At 39.4% G+C, this 19,087-nt stretch overlaps 2 protein-coding genes across 2 annotated transcripts in view; one reads left to right on the top strand and one right to left on the bottom strand.

Moving 5' to 3' along the window:
- Positions 1–1,219: 1,219 nt before the first annotated feature.
- sytl3 (synaptotagmin-like 3) lies at positions 1,220–9,775 on the top strand (the record flags this gene model as incomplete). Its single annotated transcript, XM_079214663.1, has 13 exons — positions 1,220–1,317; positions 1,729–1,944; positions 2,807–2,874; positions 4,870–4,921; positions 5,025–5,091; positions 5,185–5,257; positions 5,714–5,841; positions 6,145–6,267; positions 6,569–6,741; positions 6,848–6,944; positions 7,042–7,212; positions 8,143–8,224; positions 9,669–9,775. 13 exons carry the CDS (start codon positions 1,220–1,222, stop codon positions 9,695–9,697), a joined length of 1,377 nt encoding a protein of 458 aa, XP_079070789.1. The 3' UTR covers positions 9,698–9,775.
- Positions 9,776–13,600: 3,825 nt separating this feature from the next.
- ezrb (ezrin b) overlaps positions 13,601–19,087 on the bottom strand; it is a 28,300-nt gene continuing 22,813 nt past the window's right edge. The window contains exons 9-13 of the mRNA XM_079215322.1: positions 18,297–18,427; positions 17,656–17,816; positions 16,188–16,280; positions 15,526–15,774; positions 13,601–14,438 (exon numbers count right to left, since the gene is read on the bottom strand). Of these exons, the coding sequence (XP_079071448.1) occupies positions 14,274–14,438; positions 15,526–15,774; positions 16,188–16,280; positions 17,656–17,816; positions 18,297–18,427 (799 nt within the window). The 3' untranslated portion in view covers positions 13,601–14,273. The remainder of the gene's footprint in view (positions 14,439–15,525; positions 15,775–16,187; positions 16,281–17,655; positions 17,817–18,296; positions 18,428–19,087) is intronic.

The following is a 19,087-nucleotide window of genomic DNA, read 5'->3' as shown; positions in this document are numbered from 1 at the left end:
AGCTGACGCTGATTGTTTTCTCCAGCCTCCCGGCAGCTCTGGATAGTAACAAGGACAGGCTCTTATCTATCAACACAGGCTGGCATCCAGCTATTCAACTGGTCGCTTACTCTCTGCTCCCCATGCTTCACTCGTCTGCTGCTGAAAGGAAAAGCGGTGCAGTCCCAATCGAGATGTTTGAAATTGAGTCCCTCTTATGACGTCAATGAGACAATAGTAGTTTGACATTTTGGGAGACACGTTTTGCTTTTTTTGCCGTGAGGAGAGGAAAGGTTGATACCATTCTTACATATGAGAGTAAAGTCTCAATTTTCTCTTCTAATTCCTGTAAAAAAAAAAAAAGTCCAAACTATACCTCTAAAATAAAGAATTCAGCTCTGGATTCAGACCTAATTTAGTATTCACAAAATGATGTTGGGCTTCAGGTGATGACTGAAGCCAAATAAGTATTGAAGTGAACTGACCTGCAAAAAAAAAGGAAAGCAGGAAACTAGAACACAGACGCACGTCAGCCATCAATAATGCAAGGGCTGGCATTTGGTTTGATGTGCAGCTATGCCATCAGTGAAGCATCACTGCTCCTCTTGCAGCTGAGGAATGGCTGGTGATTTGCCAGCAGAGTGGTTGAATAATGGGGGTAAAAAAGAAAACTTGTGATGCTGACATAGAAAGTCAAGATGAGGACATGAGCAGTTTGTGAAAATCAGTATTTGGAGCATAACATGTTGGCCATATTTGTGTGTAGATTGCTTCAAATGTCATCACAACTTGTATTGAGGGTCTGATATTATTCTAGCAGACTAACTGTCTGCGTCATCAGGTCGCAAACGTGTAGTTCTTAACTCGCCTCTGGAGAAAAGAATATCAAAAGAGGGTTTCCCCACAATTTCATCCAAGTGGAAACACTACAACTATCTGCTCCGGAGGTCTATATCCGGCTCTGACGTGGATGGGGTCTCTGTAGAGATTATAATCAGGAAAAAGGGGGATCATCTCCAGCACTCACTGTTAAATAACCTTTACAATCTCACTTATTTGTATGTTTAGTCTCTCAGCTCCAGAGGAATACATAGGAGATCTGGGTCCAGGGAGGGGAGGGTTAAAGAGGACAGGAGGCGGAGACAGGAACCAACAACCAGTCGGTGAAGCAGAGAGAGAGACAGAGAGAAGAGGACCCGTGAGAGTGATACAGCTGATCAGACTGAGACTGTTTTTAAAGATGGATTTAAGTTCGCTTCAAGCTCTGGAGAGAGAAAGAGTCCTGGAGGTTCTCCGGAGAGACCAACAGCTGCGTACTATTGAAGAGGACAGGATAAGGTGAGTCTTTTTTGACCACGGTCATATATATTCCTTTTATTTCAGACTCATGAGTCCATATAGCAACACACACAAACACAACAACAATACAATACAATACAATGCGAGGACACAGGTATAAACATTGCAGTTAAAAAGTCACTCGTGGTTAAAGACATACAGACATATATATATATATATATATATATATATATATATATATATATATATATATATATATATATATATATATATATATATATATATATATATATATATTGGTACCCACTGTGTCTTTCAGTATATTATAGTCTGGATATCAAATTGTAAAGAAAGGATATTTGCAAATAAACAGAAAATATGCATCACACTTTCATGTTTTCTTTACGAAAATATCTTTAAGCTGTTTGCTTCCCTCCATCTCCACCTCAGGAGGATGAAGTATGAGCTGCAGGAGCTCCGCCGGAGAGGCGCAAAGAGTTTCTCGCGGCAGTACAGCGAGCGGACCTGCGCGCGCTGCCAGAGGCCGCTGGGAAAGTTCTGGAACTCCGGCGCGGTGTGTCACGGGTGCAGCCACCGCATCTGCAGCAAGTGCCGAGTGGGCGTGGGAGCGGCGGGCTGGAAGTGCACGGTCTGCCACGCACACAGGTGAGAGCTCCTCCCTCTGCTTGACCAAAGAAACGTGTGACTCAGTGGCGCTCAGATCACTGCACGAGATGACTGTTGTCTCTAGTTGACTTGCCAAACTCGCTTTCTGGCTTTTACTGTGTTTAAAACTGTGATGACGTATTCATGTGAACTCTCGTTTGGCCTCTTTACACTTTAAACTAACTTTCTTTGAAGTGGCTAATATTTGTATTAGAATGATGTATCAAATGTGAAAACCCTCAGAGAATTATTACCTGAATTTGACTCTCTGAGGCTCCATATGGCTTTATGAATCTCTGTAGCTTGAATGTTTTGGTTCAGTCTCACTGCTCTCACTGCTGTAAACAGCTGTTTTCAGCAACAAGCTGGTGAGCATAGTGGAGCATTTAGCAGCTAAAGAGCCAGACATTACAATCAGCTGTTGGTGGAGACCAAAAACCGAGCTAAATGAAAGTAAATATTGGACTAAGAATCATATCAACTTCATATGAGTGATAATGTTGCTCCATAATTGCTGGTTGTGTAAATAAGCAACGGTTTATTAACATGTTCACCATACCATCTTAAAATATGCGAATGTTGTGTTTATAATGTGTTTCTGCGGCCCCAATTAGCCAAAACAACCAGTTATTGCAGGTTTAACACACAAACCAAATATGTTTACCTGAGAAATACCTTTCTCAAATGACATAGAATATCTCTAATAGAAAGAACACTCAAGTAAAAAGAGATACCATAACCTTAAAATGATAATATAGGTCTAGTCACTAGAATAGCTGTACTTGCGACCTCTTTTTTCAATATGAATAAGTATGAGTGCTAATAATGTAAATGTGTTATCATGTGTTTTTCTTCTTCACAGGGACGTGAAGTTCAGGTCCGGAGAGTGGTTCTTAGAGCAGAGGGCCAAGAAGTTTCCAGCCACCACGGGTTTGTTTACAATCCTGCATTTACTTTTGGTTTCCTTTTTGTAAATTCATCGTTATTCATTATTGATGCTCCCTTGATATTATCCAGTTTAACTACATTTGTTCATAAAATATGGATGACCCGGTTGGTGTTTGTTGAAGCCGTATGCTTTATATTTGGGGTTTACAAGTTACTGAATTATTCAGTATTTACAGCATGGTAAATTATTATAAGAAGCAATTTTGTAAAATTCATACATAATATATATTTTCTTTGTGTGGAAGTCTTGGACCTATACTAATAATAATAACTTTATTTATATAGCACATTTAAAAAACAAAGTTTTGCAAAGTGCTCTACAGAGAAGCAAAGTATAGTTACACATAACTTAAAAAGGACCATACCATAAAGGCAATGAATACATACAATTCAAACAAATTACATAAAATAAACAAACAAAAATAGGGGAACAAAATAACTGCATAAAAAAACATAAACGGACATAAAAGGACGACATCACTTTACATTACATTTCATTTAGCTGACGCTTTTATCCAAAGCGACTTACAATAAGTGCATTCAACCATGAGTACAAACTCAGAACAACAAGAATCAAGAAAGCACAATTTCTTCAATAAAGTTAAATTACAAAGTGCTATCAGTAAGTGCCATTTGCATGCTATTAAAGTGCTACTACGGCGCTACCTTCCTTATTCAAGGTGTAGTCGAAAAAGATGTGTTTTTAGTTTGCGACGGAAGATGTAGAGACTTTCTGCTGTCTTGATGTCAATGGGGAGCTCATTCCACCATTGAGGAGCCAGGACAGCAAACTGTTGTGACTTTGTTTAGTGAGTGTGAGTGTTTAGCTCGCAGTGACGGAGCTACAAGCCGATTGGCAGTAGTGGAGCGAGCCAGCTGGGGTGTACGGTTTTACCATGTCCTGGATGTAGATTGGACCCGATCTGTTCGTAGCATGGTACCCAAGTACCAATGTTTTGAAGCGAATGCGGGCGGCCACCGGTAACCAGTGAAGGGCGCGGAGGAGCGTAGTAGTGTGGGTGAATTTCGGGAGGTTAAAGACCAGTCGAGCTGCTGCATTCTGGATGAGCTGCAGAGGTCGGATGGCACCAGCAGGTAGACCTGCCAGGAGGGAGTTACAGTAGTCAAAGCGCGAGATGATCAGAGCCTGGACGAGAACCTGAGCCGCCTTCTGAATGAGAAGGGGACGTATTCTCCTGATGTTGTACAGCATGAACCTACAGGAACGTGTTGTTGCGGTAATTTTGAAGTCAGGGAGAGTTGACTGTCGAGTGTCACACTGAGGTTCCTGGCAGTCAGGGTCGGGGCTAACAATGAGTTGTTGAAGTTGAGGTCGTGGGTAGGAGAGCTTTTTCTTGGAATGAAAAGTAGTTCAGTCTTGTCAAGGTTCATTTTCAGGTGGTGCGGATATCCACTGAGAGATGTCAGTCAGACAGGCAGAGATTCGTGCTGCTACCTGTGTTTCCGATTGGGGGAACGAGAGGATCAGTTGGGTCTCATCAGCATAGCTATGGTAGGAAAAGCCATGCAAGCGAATGACAGAGCCGAGATAGTTGGTGTACAGAGAGAAGAGGAGAGGACCCAGGACAGAGCCTTAAGGAACCCCAGTAGTGAGAGGACAAGGCTCAGACACAGATCCTCTCCAAGTTACCCACTTAAAAGCAATTCTACAAAAATGGGTTTTAAAAAGTGACTTAAAAGAAGTTATTGATTCTGCAAGCCTTATCTCCTCCGGTAGGTCGATATAAAGATATGTAAATGGTCAACTGTGTTTTTTAATCTTTACGTCATTGTTAATTGTGTCACATTTGGCCAAATAAGAGAGAATTTAAAGACTTTCAGACTTCACAGTCACAGGGAAGTTATATTTAGTGCCACTGTATGAATTTTCCTCCACTCATCTCTATGACAGTTTGTAAACATTTGGCTTTCACGTGTGTTACTATGTTTTATTAATTATATTAATGTTCTTTACAGACAAATATGAGATGGTTGGGGAGAAAATCTTGAAGACCTACAACATGCTGAGGTACGAGTAATCTTAACATGTTTGTTACTTTGTGTTTTATGTTCAAGTATCTCATTCGTATCTCACAGCGTTCAGAACAATAATCTTTCCTCATATTTTTCAGTCATATATCAGTTGTGCCCCCCACTCCTCCACCCTACTTGGATTTTCAGTGTCTGAGCAGATCTGGGGTAAATACTGTCATGTATGCATTATTATTATTATAGTAAAAAGTGTAAAATGTATGAACTGAGCATTAATTAATGTTGTGTTTTAATCTGCAGGATTTCAAAAACTCAAAAACGTTAACCAAATCTATGGAAAATCTAATGATGTCCTTCACCAGTCATATTAGAAGTAAGTGTATGCGTCATTAAACATGTTCTCTTATCAGTAATGATCAACTTTGGATCAACTTTTTTTTTTGATCAACTTTAGGATTGCTTAACAACACAAAACTTCAAGTATTGCCAGTGTGTGTCTTGGTGAGGCATTTCTTAGAAGTAGCAGCATCACTTCCTATGGATGTAATCACAGCACAGATGATGGGGTTATGAGACATGCAGTAATAACCACAGTGGAAATGTACAAGCTCATCACCCTAACTGCACCAGCAGAAGTTGCACAAGATGAGGCACAAATAGAAAACACTTACCGCTTTTGCATGCATTGCAAAAACAGAACATTTGGAGTTATTAAAATTATCCAGGCAGTGGACAAACATTCTTTCTCTGAATATATTTTTGTGTTTCTCTCCAAGTAAACATAAACTTGTTTTTTTAATATCACATGACTTCTCTTTTCTCATTGCAGAGATTTCCATATCTCAGAGCGATGTGCGAGGAGACCTGCTGAGAGTTGACGACAACCAGAGAGGGTCGGGCTTCAAATGCAGCTCCCAAAAGAGCCTCTCTGACACGGACATCAAGAAATCTTGTCATGTAAGTCAGCTGCAACTGCAAAATAAATCATTCAGCACTCGGGTCTTAAAGATGCCTTTCCACCTTTAATGTCCAACAAATCTTGTTAAGAGCAAGCAGTTGCAACAAACACGGCCTAAATCCCTCGCCTAATTATTCTGCTTTTAACTGAGTCGAGATTAACTTTTTCATAATCCAAATAGGCCGATGAGACCACTGAACAAGGCCATCAAAGGACCTTATAGTCATCTAAGAACTATATTGAACCCTACTGGTGCTTAGAGGAAATCACTATCAGTAAAGAAATAATCCTCTTTTTTCCAGCTCTTCAAAGGGCCCAGTCTTCCAAACCTGTTCAAGAAAAGCAAAGACAGCGACCAGGAGGGCTCCTCGACCGGGGCAGAAGAAGAAACTTCCTGCGGTTCTGAGTACTCTGGAGGAAAGAGAGTAAGAGGAAGCTGATTATGAGATAAATAAATAAAAAAGTCCCCAAGCAACATCCTGTGACGTGTGAAATATGACACTGTTATGTAAAAAAAAAGTCATAGTTGAGTAAGTCATAGTATTCTTCTATGTCATAAAAAGTAAAAAGGCAAAGAGTACTACACCATGATTTTTTTTAAAGATCATTTCAGCCTCTGAGCTCAAACACAAAATCTCTTGTTCTGTTCTGTGCTGCTGTGAATGTCCCTGAGATAGTGTCTGTCTGCCCTTTTAAAAATCTAATTGGAACCTTTCCCCCCTCCAGGGCAGCAGCAGTAGCAGCATCAGCACCGACTGCGGGCTCTTCGAGAGCATCAGCATAGCAGGAGAGCTGGAACTGGCTCTGGCCTTCAACGCCAACGCCTCCTGTCTGGAAATCACTGTCGGCGCCTGCAGAAATCTCTCCTACGGAGACACCAGGAGGAAGAAGTGTCATCCGTAAGGATCATAAACATAATATATCTCTGCATCATGTTGAGTATGACCTTATTTTTTTGAGTGATTCTCCACCAAAACCTCAGCATCGTGTTATTTCTTTTTGTAGATATGTCAAACTCTTCATGCTGCCAGGAAAGAAAGGTAAAATGAAGACGACAGTCAAGAAAAATACGACGGATCCCGTTTATAATGAAGTTTTAAAGGTAAAGAGAAAAATGTTTTTACTTCAGCTGTTGTGATAATCAATTTGTGTCACATCGTGCTCAAATTAAACACAGGTCTTTGTCTTGTTCTTGAAAGTATCACATAGAGCGCCACCTGCTGTTTGGAAAGAGACTGCAGGTCTCTGTGTGGCATTCAGGAACCCTGAGAAGGAAGGTGTTTCTCGGTGAGGTCCTCGTCCCGCTGGACGGCTGGAGATTTGAGGACGGGGAGTCCCAGTGCTTCAACTGGTACCCACTTTGTCCAAAGGTAAAACAGGTTCAGCTCTGATGGGACACAGTTGAGGGGGAAAGCATTCAAGGTTCCGTTGACAGCTAACGTCTTCAATCTTAAAGGAATAGTACAATCAGAAATTGTGATTTCAAAATGTTTTATTTTGTAGGAATTAAACAAACAACATGTGCTGATTAGTGAGATTAAGAAGTTCTAGTAGGTCAATGTGTTTCTATGCACACAGCCAGCTAGCTGATTCCAGTCTTTCTGCTGACCTAAATTAAGTGGCTTCCGGTTGTAGTTTCATATTTAATAACGTTCAGATTAGGGGATTGGTATCAATCAAACTCAATAAAAGCAAATAAAAAAATGTGTCAACATTCCTTTAATTGAAAACATTATTAAATAAATAAATCATACGAACAAATAATACAAAACTAATAATTTCTTAAAACTCATTATAGTTGTAATTATTTTTGAATTATTTATATAGTAAATAATTCATTATTTTGTCACAGTAACATCACTGGTCACTGGTCACTTTTATTTGATTCCAGCTGTTTCAAAATGTCCTTTTTTCAAAAGTTTTTATTTTTTAATGTTTCCTCAATGTTGCTTATTCATATCCCCTTTTTGCATCACTTAGTCTTGGTTGATCAAGACAAACACGGAATAACGTGACTTGACTGTCTGCTCATTCAGACTGAAGTTACAGAAAAGGATTTTTGAAATAGAAACTGCGTGAATATCGATGACAAATTACCAGCAAGAAACTCTGTTATTTTGAAATGAAGAAAAATATTGGATTACTTTTCAATTTGATAATCATGTTATATATTTTGTTTGTATTTTTGTATTATATTGTTATAATATTGAACACAGTATGTGTCCATAGTTGTCTGAGGGATTTTTTTTTTTTTTCAGGTTACATTTTAGTTTATTTCCTTCTCTTTTCTTGTTCACCAGGCTGAGTGTCCAGAGGGGGGCGCTGTGGAGCAAGACATTGGAGATCTGATTGTCAGAGTCAAATTCAGCGCCAAGAACCAGGGTGAGCTCCTACAGCTCAGCTCCTTTCCAAAAAAGACACATGTCACAAGATAGTTTAATAATAATGTATTGTCGCATTAACATATCTGCATTTTAACTCAAGACAATGTTTGCTTAAATTTGAACAAAGTCTTGAAAATAGATGGTGTTGTAGTTCATGGCGTGCACAAAAACACTAGATAATGTCGGCTTTGTGTTTAACTCGCTTTTTGGTTTATTTATTTGTTTATTTATTTGTTTGACATCTTTTTGTCTTGTTGGACTTTACAAATAAAACTGATAAAACTTTTCATCCACCGACAATGATTTATTATTCATAAAAACAAAAATAATTTACTCTAATAAGAATACCAAAGCTCGTAATACATATCAGCTGATAAATAAAAGACGTATACTGTAGCTTCTAGTGGTTCATATTTATAGTAGATTTACAGATCTGCTACATGTGATATTCAACAATTCAAGAGTAGACGTTCAACACTTCCAACACTTTTCACAATGATAAGATGAGCTTTAAAAGATAAAGAAAATACATTAAATCTCAAAGTAATACTTTTCAAGACATTCATTCAAAACCAGTGGCAGTAGACATACTCATGAAAGATATAAGTACTTAAGTAAAGGTAGCAAACCACTGCGCAAAATACTGTTGGAAGTAAAAGTCCTACATTAAAGATTTCATTGAGGTAAAAGTATTAACAGCAAGATGTACTTAGAGTAAAAGTACTTGTTGGGGAGAGTGGTCCCTTCCAGAGAGTTATATTATATTATATTATTTGAATGTTAGTACTAATTACTGCACATACATTTGAACTACTTTAAACGGTTGAATAGTTTAATATATAGTACAGTATCATATTTAATAAATTGAACATGTGTTTTGTTTGTAAAATCTTAATCTGGAAGTTAACTAGTAACTCCAGTTGTTAGATAAATGTGGTGGAGTAAGAACCCTCTGAAATGAGGATGAGTACTAGTATAAAATAGCAAAGTAAAAGTAACTCAATATTGTATGTAAGTACCGTACGAGTGTAAATGCGCTTGGTAACTTACCACATATCAAAAACAATGTTTAAAAGGAAAAAAACGGAACCTACGTTCCAGCACTAGAGGTCAGAAGAGCATTTCTTACAGACGCCTCGATGATGACCATGCAGTGTAACACTGAGCCACATAGCAATGATCAACTAACTGTCCTTATCAAAGGTGCCAAACACCTTCCCATTAATGCAAACACAGGTCAGAACACATGCGTCAGAGTGTAAATACACCTCATTGTGGCCGTGTGTGGCTCTCAGTGTGTGTGTTTCAGTGTCTGCAGGCCTGTAAGGTGTGTTGTGTGTGTTCTGGTGTGTGTTTATGAATGTATTATTAAGTGTATGTGTTTAATAGGAATGAGGGTGTGTTTATATAGATATTTGTGTGTGTGTGTGTTTTGTGTTTAGGTGCTCATCCAGACGACGCTCATTTATGAGGGGGAGAAGGCTCTCTGAAGCCAGAGCTGTGGCCCCTGCTGCCCCTCTGAGGGGCCTCTGAGAAGGGCCTCAGATAGACCCCGGTAACAGACTTTATCATCCCCACTATCACTCTGGTGACTCTTTTAGCCCACATATGTCACATTGCTAATGATATAAACAATTAATAAATGGTTTATATTGCACTTTAACTTAGTTGTAAGCTGACATAAGGACATGTTTAAGTGATTATTAATGTATTTGTCAACAACAATGTTTGTGAAGCATTCAAAACAGTTAATAAATGATTGACCATCACTATCAGTATGTTGCTGAAAGCTCTGGGATAAATCTAGTAACTGGTTCTCTGAGTTGAGGATTTTTTTGTTAAACTTCATTAACCACTGATGAGAGCTGCGAGAGTTTAACAACAATTTAAATTGGAGGCTGTAAAAGCAAAACAACTAGCTGAAAGCGGCTGAAAGGCTCCATAGAGCCGAGGAGACCTAATTTGGATGTGCAAACCTGCCTGTGAATGATTAATAGATACGTGCTAATAGATAAGGATTTGTTCATATATATAATCACACATTATTAAAGGAATAGTTTTGGGAAATACACTTAATCACTTTCTTTCTGTTTATGCTAAGCTAAGCTAACTGGCCTCAGCTACGTGTTTACTTTGCAGGTTGTATCAATCTTATCATCTCATTCTTAACATGTATTTCCCAGAATATCTGGCTATTCCTTTTATAAATACATAATATGTTAACTCTTTATACATCTGTTGCAAATTGTCAAAGAGCCTTTTTCAGCTTCAATATTCACACAAAAATGTCCTTTTTACCGTACAACTACATTTGTTAAAAACTATTTATTGCTCATCTTTAAATGCAAAATAACAGGGGATGAAGGTGTTACCAGCTGAGGCTACGACTCTGCAGCCTCCGATTTCAAATACCAATTTCTCCTTCGGGTGATGCTCTTTTAGAGGAGTCAAGCAGCTAAACATCCATGCAAATCAAATCACTCAAAGACTCTGGGATGGGATGTCTCACAAATGAAATCTGGAGCCAACTCACATGAAGCGGTTCGACTTATTTCAGAGTGACTCTTCGGCTCTTCCTTCTTCACAACAAAGCATTTCTTGTCTCAGTTTAAGCAGGGTGTGAAAGACATGCTCCATCTCTGGTTTCACAAAAGATGATGTCATTGATCTCACTGTTACCCGTCTTCTCCAGGGTCACCATGGCAACTGGCGTTGGACAGGTGGAGTGAGTGAGGTCAGCTTCTTCTCACAAACATCAGGAGAACATGACGACATGCAGCGTCTCTGAAGACTCAGCACTTCAACATGTGCACCGTGCAGTATTTATGTTAAGAACTGTTTGTAAAGATGTTTTAATTTATTTATCTATCAAATGGAATTACTTTGTAATTAAACATATTTAAGCCTGGAACTTTATAATTCTTCTGCTTAATCCTTTAGCTTTTTTTATAATCCTTTAGCATGAGGAATAATGTTCACCATGTTCACCATCTTAGTTTATAATGTTAGCATGCTAGCATTTGCTAATTATCACAAAACACAAAGCACAGCTGAGGCAAATGAGGATGTGGGGATACATTGTGCAGTCCCTGAATGTGACATGGAATACATACATTATATTTTGAATAAATTAATGATTGACTAAATGAATGAACTTATCTTTATAACACCGTTCATGCACTAATGCCACTCAAAGAGCTTTATAATTCAGCAGTAAATAAAAAATCTGAAACACAAGCGTAACACCCAATGGGAAGGGCAAATCAATGAGTGTTATTATCAACAAAAACATTTTTAATTAGATAATTGTTAACTATAGGCTATATTTAGAGGATATGTTCTGAGTTAAAACTGTCCACTGAGTCAACAAGTCTAAAATTAGAAATTTTACACTTCTCCTGTGCGTCCATCGATCATATTCTGGCCCTCTAAATCAGCGTCCAGTCATTAACACTTTAAAAAACCCTGTCATAAATGAAAGTCGGGGGGGAAGTAGGTTGTATCTTCTGGGAACCATGAATAGTGGCGAAAATGTTGTGCCAATTCATTGAGTAGATGTTCCCTGTGAAATCTTTTTTTTTTTTTTACTATCTTTATTTGAGGGAGTTTTTCCTGATCGGATGTGAGGTCCCGGGACAGGGATGTCTTATGTGTACAGATTGTACAGATTGTAAAGCCCTCCGAGGCAAATCTGTATTTGTGATTTTGGGCTATACAAAATAAACTGAATTGAATGTTGAGAAAAGGAAAAGTGAAAACTTTGGTCCCCTGGTGGCTCTGGACTAAAAGTCAGGGGATCACCAAAGAATCAGAGAAAAATCAGGGCAATCCATCTGAAAGTATAATTGTTGTGATATTTCAGTCTGGATGGTTCCTAAAGCCACGACACTACTACACGCTGCTAAAGATATTGAACGTGAAACTTGTCTTTTTACCACAACGAAGAGGCCGAACACAACCCATAAACACATCTTCAGCCCAAAACCGAAAGACGTCTGTGGGCCAGGGTGTTTTATTCAAAACGAGTACAAAGTAAAAACACACTTATGTATAATCATAGATTTGTCTTTATTGCCAATATATTGGACACCTCATTATAAAATCCTGTTCATATACAAAGCGTTTCCATGACAGTAGATGCTCCTCTCGTCCACGAGAGAGGAGAGCGATGTTGGTGCTACTGTCAGCGTCCGTCCGTTGTGACCAAGCTGCAACACGAAAGCTCTTTACAACGTTCACCTCGAACACCCCATGAGGTGTCACACCTAAAGAACTAAAGCAGGGGTGTCAAATATATGGCATGGGGGGCCAGAACCAGTCCGTCGAAGGGTCAAATCCGGCCCACAGAATGATGATGAAAATTGAAATGAGTTACGTCTCTGCAGTTTTTTACACTTTACAATAAAATGCACTGCTATTCCTATTTGTCCACCGCGGCCATGCTGTACGAATGAGTAGCCGCCCGATGCTGTAGATCCGTGCTTACATACTGGCTGCATGAAACAACACTGTCAAGCGTAGGCTACCGTTCATGCAGTAGCCCTGGGGGGAAAATGGACACAGTGTCGGGTTTCCAAAGAAAAATGGAACAGTGCCAATTTCTTCGTACAGGTAAATGGGAAGCCATTGTGCTTGGTGATCGTTCACAGCACTTTTCAGTGCTAAAGAATATAATATTTTGCCCCACTATCAGACTCACCACAGCGGAAAATACTAACTTGTGAGGACAACTGAGAACAGATAAGACTCGTTGGAGGTTTTCAGGAAACAGCAGTTTTTAGTCATAGTTCTCAGGCTGTTTTGTAAATGAATTGCTCATTCATAAGGGATGTTTTTTTACAGAAAAAGAAAGAGACATTTTGAGATGTTGTGATTTGTAAGATATTATTCAATATATTATTATGTGTCACTGGTCCAGCCCACTGGTGGTCAAAGTGTGCTGTATGTGACCCATTAACTAAAATGAGTGTGACACCACTGAACTAAAGGCTTCCATATATTTAGTGACGAAGCACCTCGGCTACGAAGTGAAAACAAACTGTCTGGCACCAATTCCTGCAGAGCAGAAGCCAGAGAGAAAGTCCACTAAGAAGGCTAAAAGCACACAACACATGGCCGCCTCCCACTCCACAGCAACATGACACAGAGAAATAAAATATATCAACACAGTGATCTGGAGGATGAAGACATTCCTCAGCATGCTGTGAACTGCACTGCAAAAAGAAGCTAATAAAAAGGATCGAGGATGATAATCTCCTGAACTGATTTAATCACATGCAGCTGGATATTTCCTAAAGTAAAACATTATAATAATTTACAGTTCAATTTCCACAATTTAGTGATCTAAACTAAAATGTATGGTGAATATATAAAATCTTTGAAACAATAAATGTTTTTATTATCATTAGTAGATAGCAAAAATATACAAACCAAGATGAAATACCCTTTTCAATGTCCCACATACAGCATAAATTAAATCAAACTAGGGTGATTTTAAACTGCTGTATAGCAATATTAAACATAAATGGAAGTGTTCAAATATAATGTAAAACAAAAACAAAAACATTTTCCTGCTTTGACTGTTTTCCCCCTTTCTGAGTAGTCGCTCTAAACGACAAACTGTCCTAATCTTCCTACATGACGAATGACAGACATCAAAAAGAAGCGAGGCTTTGATTACATATCATATGTGCACATCATGTATTAATAATAATAATAAAATTAGGCTAGTCCCACTACTTCATCACACCTCTGGATAAAAACAATAATGATTTGGTCTGAATTTGATCAAATGACACACAATCAAATACACAAATAAGATCGGAAACACTAAGAAGAGAAAGGTTTTGGCACTAAGTTTTCTTCGAGGGATTTGCAAAGCTCTGAACGCTCAAAACAGGAGTGTCTCTCTCTCTGTAAGTGATGCTTATACTGCTCCAGTTTAGTTGTCAACTGATGTGTGTCTGATGTGTATAAGCGTGTTTGTGTGTGTGTCCATGTGTGACGGCCGAGATGTCGTGACCATTCAGAAAGGGTGAGGGGCTTTTTTATAAGGACTCAAACTCATCGATCCTCTGCTTGGTGTTGCCCTGCCTGATCTGTCGCAGTGTCTTGTATTTGTCTCGGCCGACCCGGACGTTCTCACTGTGAAGAAGGTCGTTCTGGGTATTCTTGGATTCATCACGCGCCTGAGCCAGTTCTGAGGTCAGGGCCTGAGGGGGCAGAAAAGGAGAAGAGGCATGAGAGGAAACCCAACTTCTTATACAAATAATATTGATTTAATAAAATCACACCACAGTAGTGCCAGGTGTCACTGTAACGACCCCTCACTGTGTGCATCACTGCCTTGTTCACTTCTACCTGTAACCGGCACTCAGTAGTATACTCGTTAGTGAGCAGTTCATTTTGGACACTTATCATTATCATTTTGTGCCATCAGTTTGTGAGAAGAAAGTAGTGCAGATGATGCGAAAGCAGTAAACCACCTGAAAAGGATCGATTTGATTTGTTTTTACTGGTGTGAAGCAGGATTTTGTGACCAAAATATATAAGATTTTAGCAGAGATTGAAAAGCTAACCTACTGTTAAAGGTCCCACATTTTAAAGTGTGAGACTTTCATGTCTTTTTTTATTATAAATTGGGTCAAATTCTGCATTCCATTTATCTTGGAAATTTGAAGTCGGAGCTAGGAATGATGTCAGACCCAAGCTGACTGTGCTCCAGTACAACAGGTCAGAAAAACTAATGGAGTTAGCTCAAACCATTCTTTTTTTTTAACTGTTGATGCACGAAGAAGCAATTTGGGAATTTGAGGTCGGGATTAGTCAAATTCGGCCGAAATCCAACTTCAGGTGGCGTTTCAATGGAAATCTTCAACAACAAATTACGATTTACGATCAAATGGAATGCAGAAAAAGTGCTATATAAACACTATGAAACTATCGAAAAGCTCAATTTGTAGAGACATTTTTGCTTTAAAATGAGTCAGAATGTATGTAGAGGTTGAGATGTTGCAACTTTACAATGTGTGGCCAGCCAAAAACCATTTGGTAATTGTGGTAACAAGAAAAGGTGTCAGCACATGAGTATAGGGCATGACACCCTGACACATTACGATACAATAGGTCCAGTTGCAGTCTTCATTAAATATCCTCATAATCTGTTCTTTCTTTGTGACACCAGAGATGACAAACAAACACATACATATGTGTCATATAACCTGAAATGTATTGAATAATGTATCTGGACCTTTTGGATGATTGACAGTGTGAGGCGTTAGTTTAATAATCTGTCCTTACCTTCAGCTGTTTCTGGACGCGCTCGTTCTTGTCGGCCTCAGTCATGCGATCCTCCTCCATGCGGTGGTCATTGATGCCTTCACTCTGCAGGTCGAGGTCAGCGCTGTTTGTGCTGGCGTTCTCTTCGCTGTCGCTGTTGTCGTCCATCATGGGTTCGTACATGGGGGGAGGTGGAGGCGGGGGCGGCGCCGTCATCACCATGTGCAGCTCCTCCTTGGTCTTTATCAGATCGTCCTGGGCCTCCATGGCCTGGAATGAAGAAATGTGTAACACACAGAGTCAGTTTACTCTTCTTTGTCTCTGAATGTGGCAGGAAATCTGATTTATTTAGAATTTTCAAGTTTGAAATTTAACAAAATATATTAAGTACATACAAAAACGTAATCTCCCTTCCTGCCGCACCCTTATGCGTTTCCATTTTAATTTTTTATTTGATTTGTTTTAGGCTGAAGATTACAAGCATAACTCTTCAGTAAACAATTAAATGTGAGTACACATGTTTTTGTTGAACAGTTTTGGCAAGTTAGAGAATTGGTAAAAGCGGAGAAAGAGTCTGAACAAATCTAATGCCGGTCCTTGTAGGTATAATGTGCTGCACTTGTCTGCTGCTAATGCGCTGCAGTATATTGCACACTGCAGTTACCCTCAGTTTAAGCTCTCACCCTGAGCTGCCAGGAGTCGGCCTCCTCCTCCTTGCGTTTCTTGGCCTCCTCCAGCAGGCTGATCTTGGCTGTGTGCTCTGCCAGCTCTGCAGCCTGATGATACAAAACAAAAACAGACACACTTATTAAAGAGTCAAGACTTAATGTGAATACAAATACAAATGTCATATTTATTTATATCAGGCAATCTCATTGAGATCACGAGACCTCAGTATGGCAAAAAAGAAAGAAAAACAAACAGATAAAACAAAAAAAAAACTTTACAAGCATCTTCTCAACATCTTAAAACAAACAAGTCCTATTCTAAGCTACTCTAAGTTACTGTACTTATGAATCACTGTTAAAAGATTAGCTCGACTGCAGCAAACAAGCAAAAACAAAACTCCTTAAGATAAATGTCATCTTCAAAGAGAGTTCAGTCATTCAAGACTGACTACCAGAGATTTGTTGCTAAAAGGGTGAAAACAACATTCCTTGGCTGAGCAAAAAAATGACTGTCTTGATTAAAAACATAAAACACTTTTCGCTAAGTTTATACAAATTTAAATATATGCAATCATCTGAATTTCAAAAGCATTTAGAGCTCTCAGGACTTTCATAAGAAGGGAACTCAATCGTAGAACAACAGAAACCTTGGAGCAGAGCTGCCTGCTGAAACGTAACAAGACTCTGCAGGTGTTTATATGGTGGTATATTCCTTGCCACCACCACAACAATGTGAACAGTTTGGAACTGAACTAACTGGAGGCTCAGTATTGAACAGCACACCTGCTTTAATTGTAAAGTACTGAACAAATTCCAGCCTGCACTGGAGCACTTGGCCGTGACATTGTGGCGTTAAAGGTGTTCAGCTGAAAAACTGCTGCCTCAGTGAAAACACAAGTTACACGCTTTCAAACATTTCAAACGTTGATAACACAACTCTCACTCACTCACTCTCACAAGCGAGATAACAATGAAGGGTTTCGCAGCAGGTGTCTATGCTGCAATAAAACTGTGAATGTGGAGAAGGAACCACAGCGTTACTGTCCAGGCGGTTCAAGCGAAAGAGGGAGCACACAGTCCTGTGGGTGGTCCACGGACAAGTGGTTTAGGGTGAGGGGGCGGATAGTCTGAAGTAACGGGGTGTGGTCCAGCTGGACGCTACAAAGTGGTTTTGTCTGAAACTACAGTAGCCAGGCACTGCTGAATGCACCACCCTGCAATGTGCCTGGTACAGACCTGGACACAGTACTAGCAGAATATAGTAAGAAGATGTTTTAATTGATCTAAAATTGTAAATAAGGTGCCAAATTTCAAGATTTTGTTGATGGACATGTGAGGCATATCTTAGAACAACCAGATAGGTAGTTTTCTTAACATACATACATACAACAGGCTACAACAAGCTAATCGTATGCCCGTAGAGTATTTTCAAAAATGGTTGAAAGTCTCAAAAGAATTGCACAAATTTGTTAAAAATACTGACCAGCTGATCCTGACTCTTCTGTTGGTCCTCAGCATGGCGGGCCAGCTCCTCTTTAGCCAGCAGAGCTGCCTGGCGTTCGGCCTCCAGACGAGCCGCCTCCTCCTCGGCTTTCCTCCGCTCCTGCTCCAGCATCATGGCTCTCTGGCGCTGGTCCTGCAGATCTACCATTAAGACACGGAAGAGATGTGAGACAAAGCTCACCGCTACGGTACTAGCACGTCGAGGAAGGCTATTTCATGAGATATTTTTAACTACAATTCTTTTAAAACAAGAAAAGAAGTGTGTTTCTCTCTCCATTGTAATATGTATATTCAGGTTGTGTTCAATCATCATTTGGCACTAATTTATGAGCAGAATACTTAATCATTAACTAGAAGTAAAAACACAAATGCTTTTTTTTCCTGGGTTTGACAATATATAATCAAAATACATTAACCATCAGGTATCATACTGTACACACAGATGATATCACTGCTAAAGTAAATAACAGATCCTTAATAGATTCAACTTAGGATTCGTCTTCCATGTTCGACTGTTAGCCTGGCACACACACACACACACACACACACACACACACACACACACACACACACACACGTCTAAAGGGCTGAGTGATGTATGGGCCCCGTCCCCCCTCTCACCTTTCTCCGCCTTCTTGGTCTTCTCCTCAAACTGGTAGAGCCTCATCACCAGATCCTGCTTCTCTTGCTCCATCTGCTCCTTCTCTCTCTCAATGGCCTCCCTCCTCTTCTTCTCTTTCTCCAGCTGGGCCCTGCAGATAAGACACAGCCGTCGTGAGCTGACATGGTTGATTCATAGTTACGGCTGACAAATGACAGTCAGTGAGTCCTTGATATGGCTTCAATAAGATCCTGTTAACAGCTGCAAGATGTGAATGCAGTCGTCAATAACAAGGATTCTTTAAAGGTTTTTAGGGCTGCAACGAACAACTGTTTGAATAATCAACTAAATGACGAATGGTTTCAGCTATAAAATGTCAGAAAATAGGAGGGGAAACTCATGGATGTTCAATTTAACAAAACGAATGCCCGTATTCTGGTGGGAATTGTGTCTAATGCAGCAATTAACGATTATTCTCATTCTTGATCAAATATGATGATCTACAGTCGATTTATGAAAAATAATCTGTGTAAAAGTTTTAATGTAATCTATAAAAGGAAAAACTTGAATCAAGGGGCCAGATATTTCTGTTGAAGGGTCAGATTTGCCTCATTGTCCTATTTTCACTCAATCTTTATTTCTTTATTATTATTTTTCACTGAATAACTTGTTGCTGCACTAACAACCTGACATCTCCCTGAGGGTTTAATTGTATTTAAATCAGCCACCCTAAGAGACTTGTAACTATCTAGTAACTATGTTTGGACATCAGCCCAGCCGCCGTCATACTGTGACCTCCTGAGTCTGAACC

Source organism: Taurulus bubalis (assembly GCF_910589615.1).
Source record: "Taurulus bubalis genome assembly, chromosome: 3".
Taxonomy (NCBI): domain Eukaryota; kingdom Metazoa; phylum Chordata; class Actinopteri; order Perciformes; family Cottidae; genus Taurulus; species Taurulus bubalis.
This window is presented reverse-complemented; position numbering and strand designations above follow the sequence as displayed.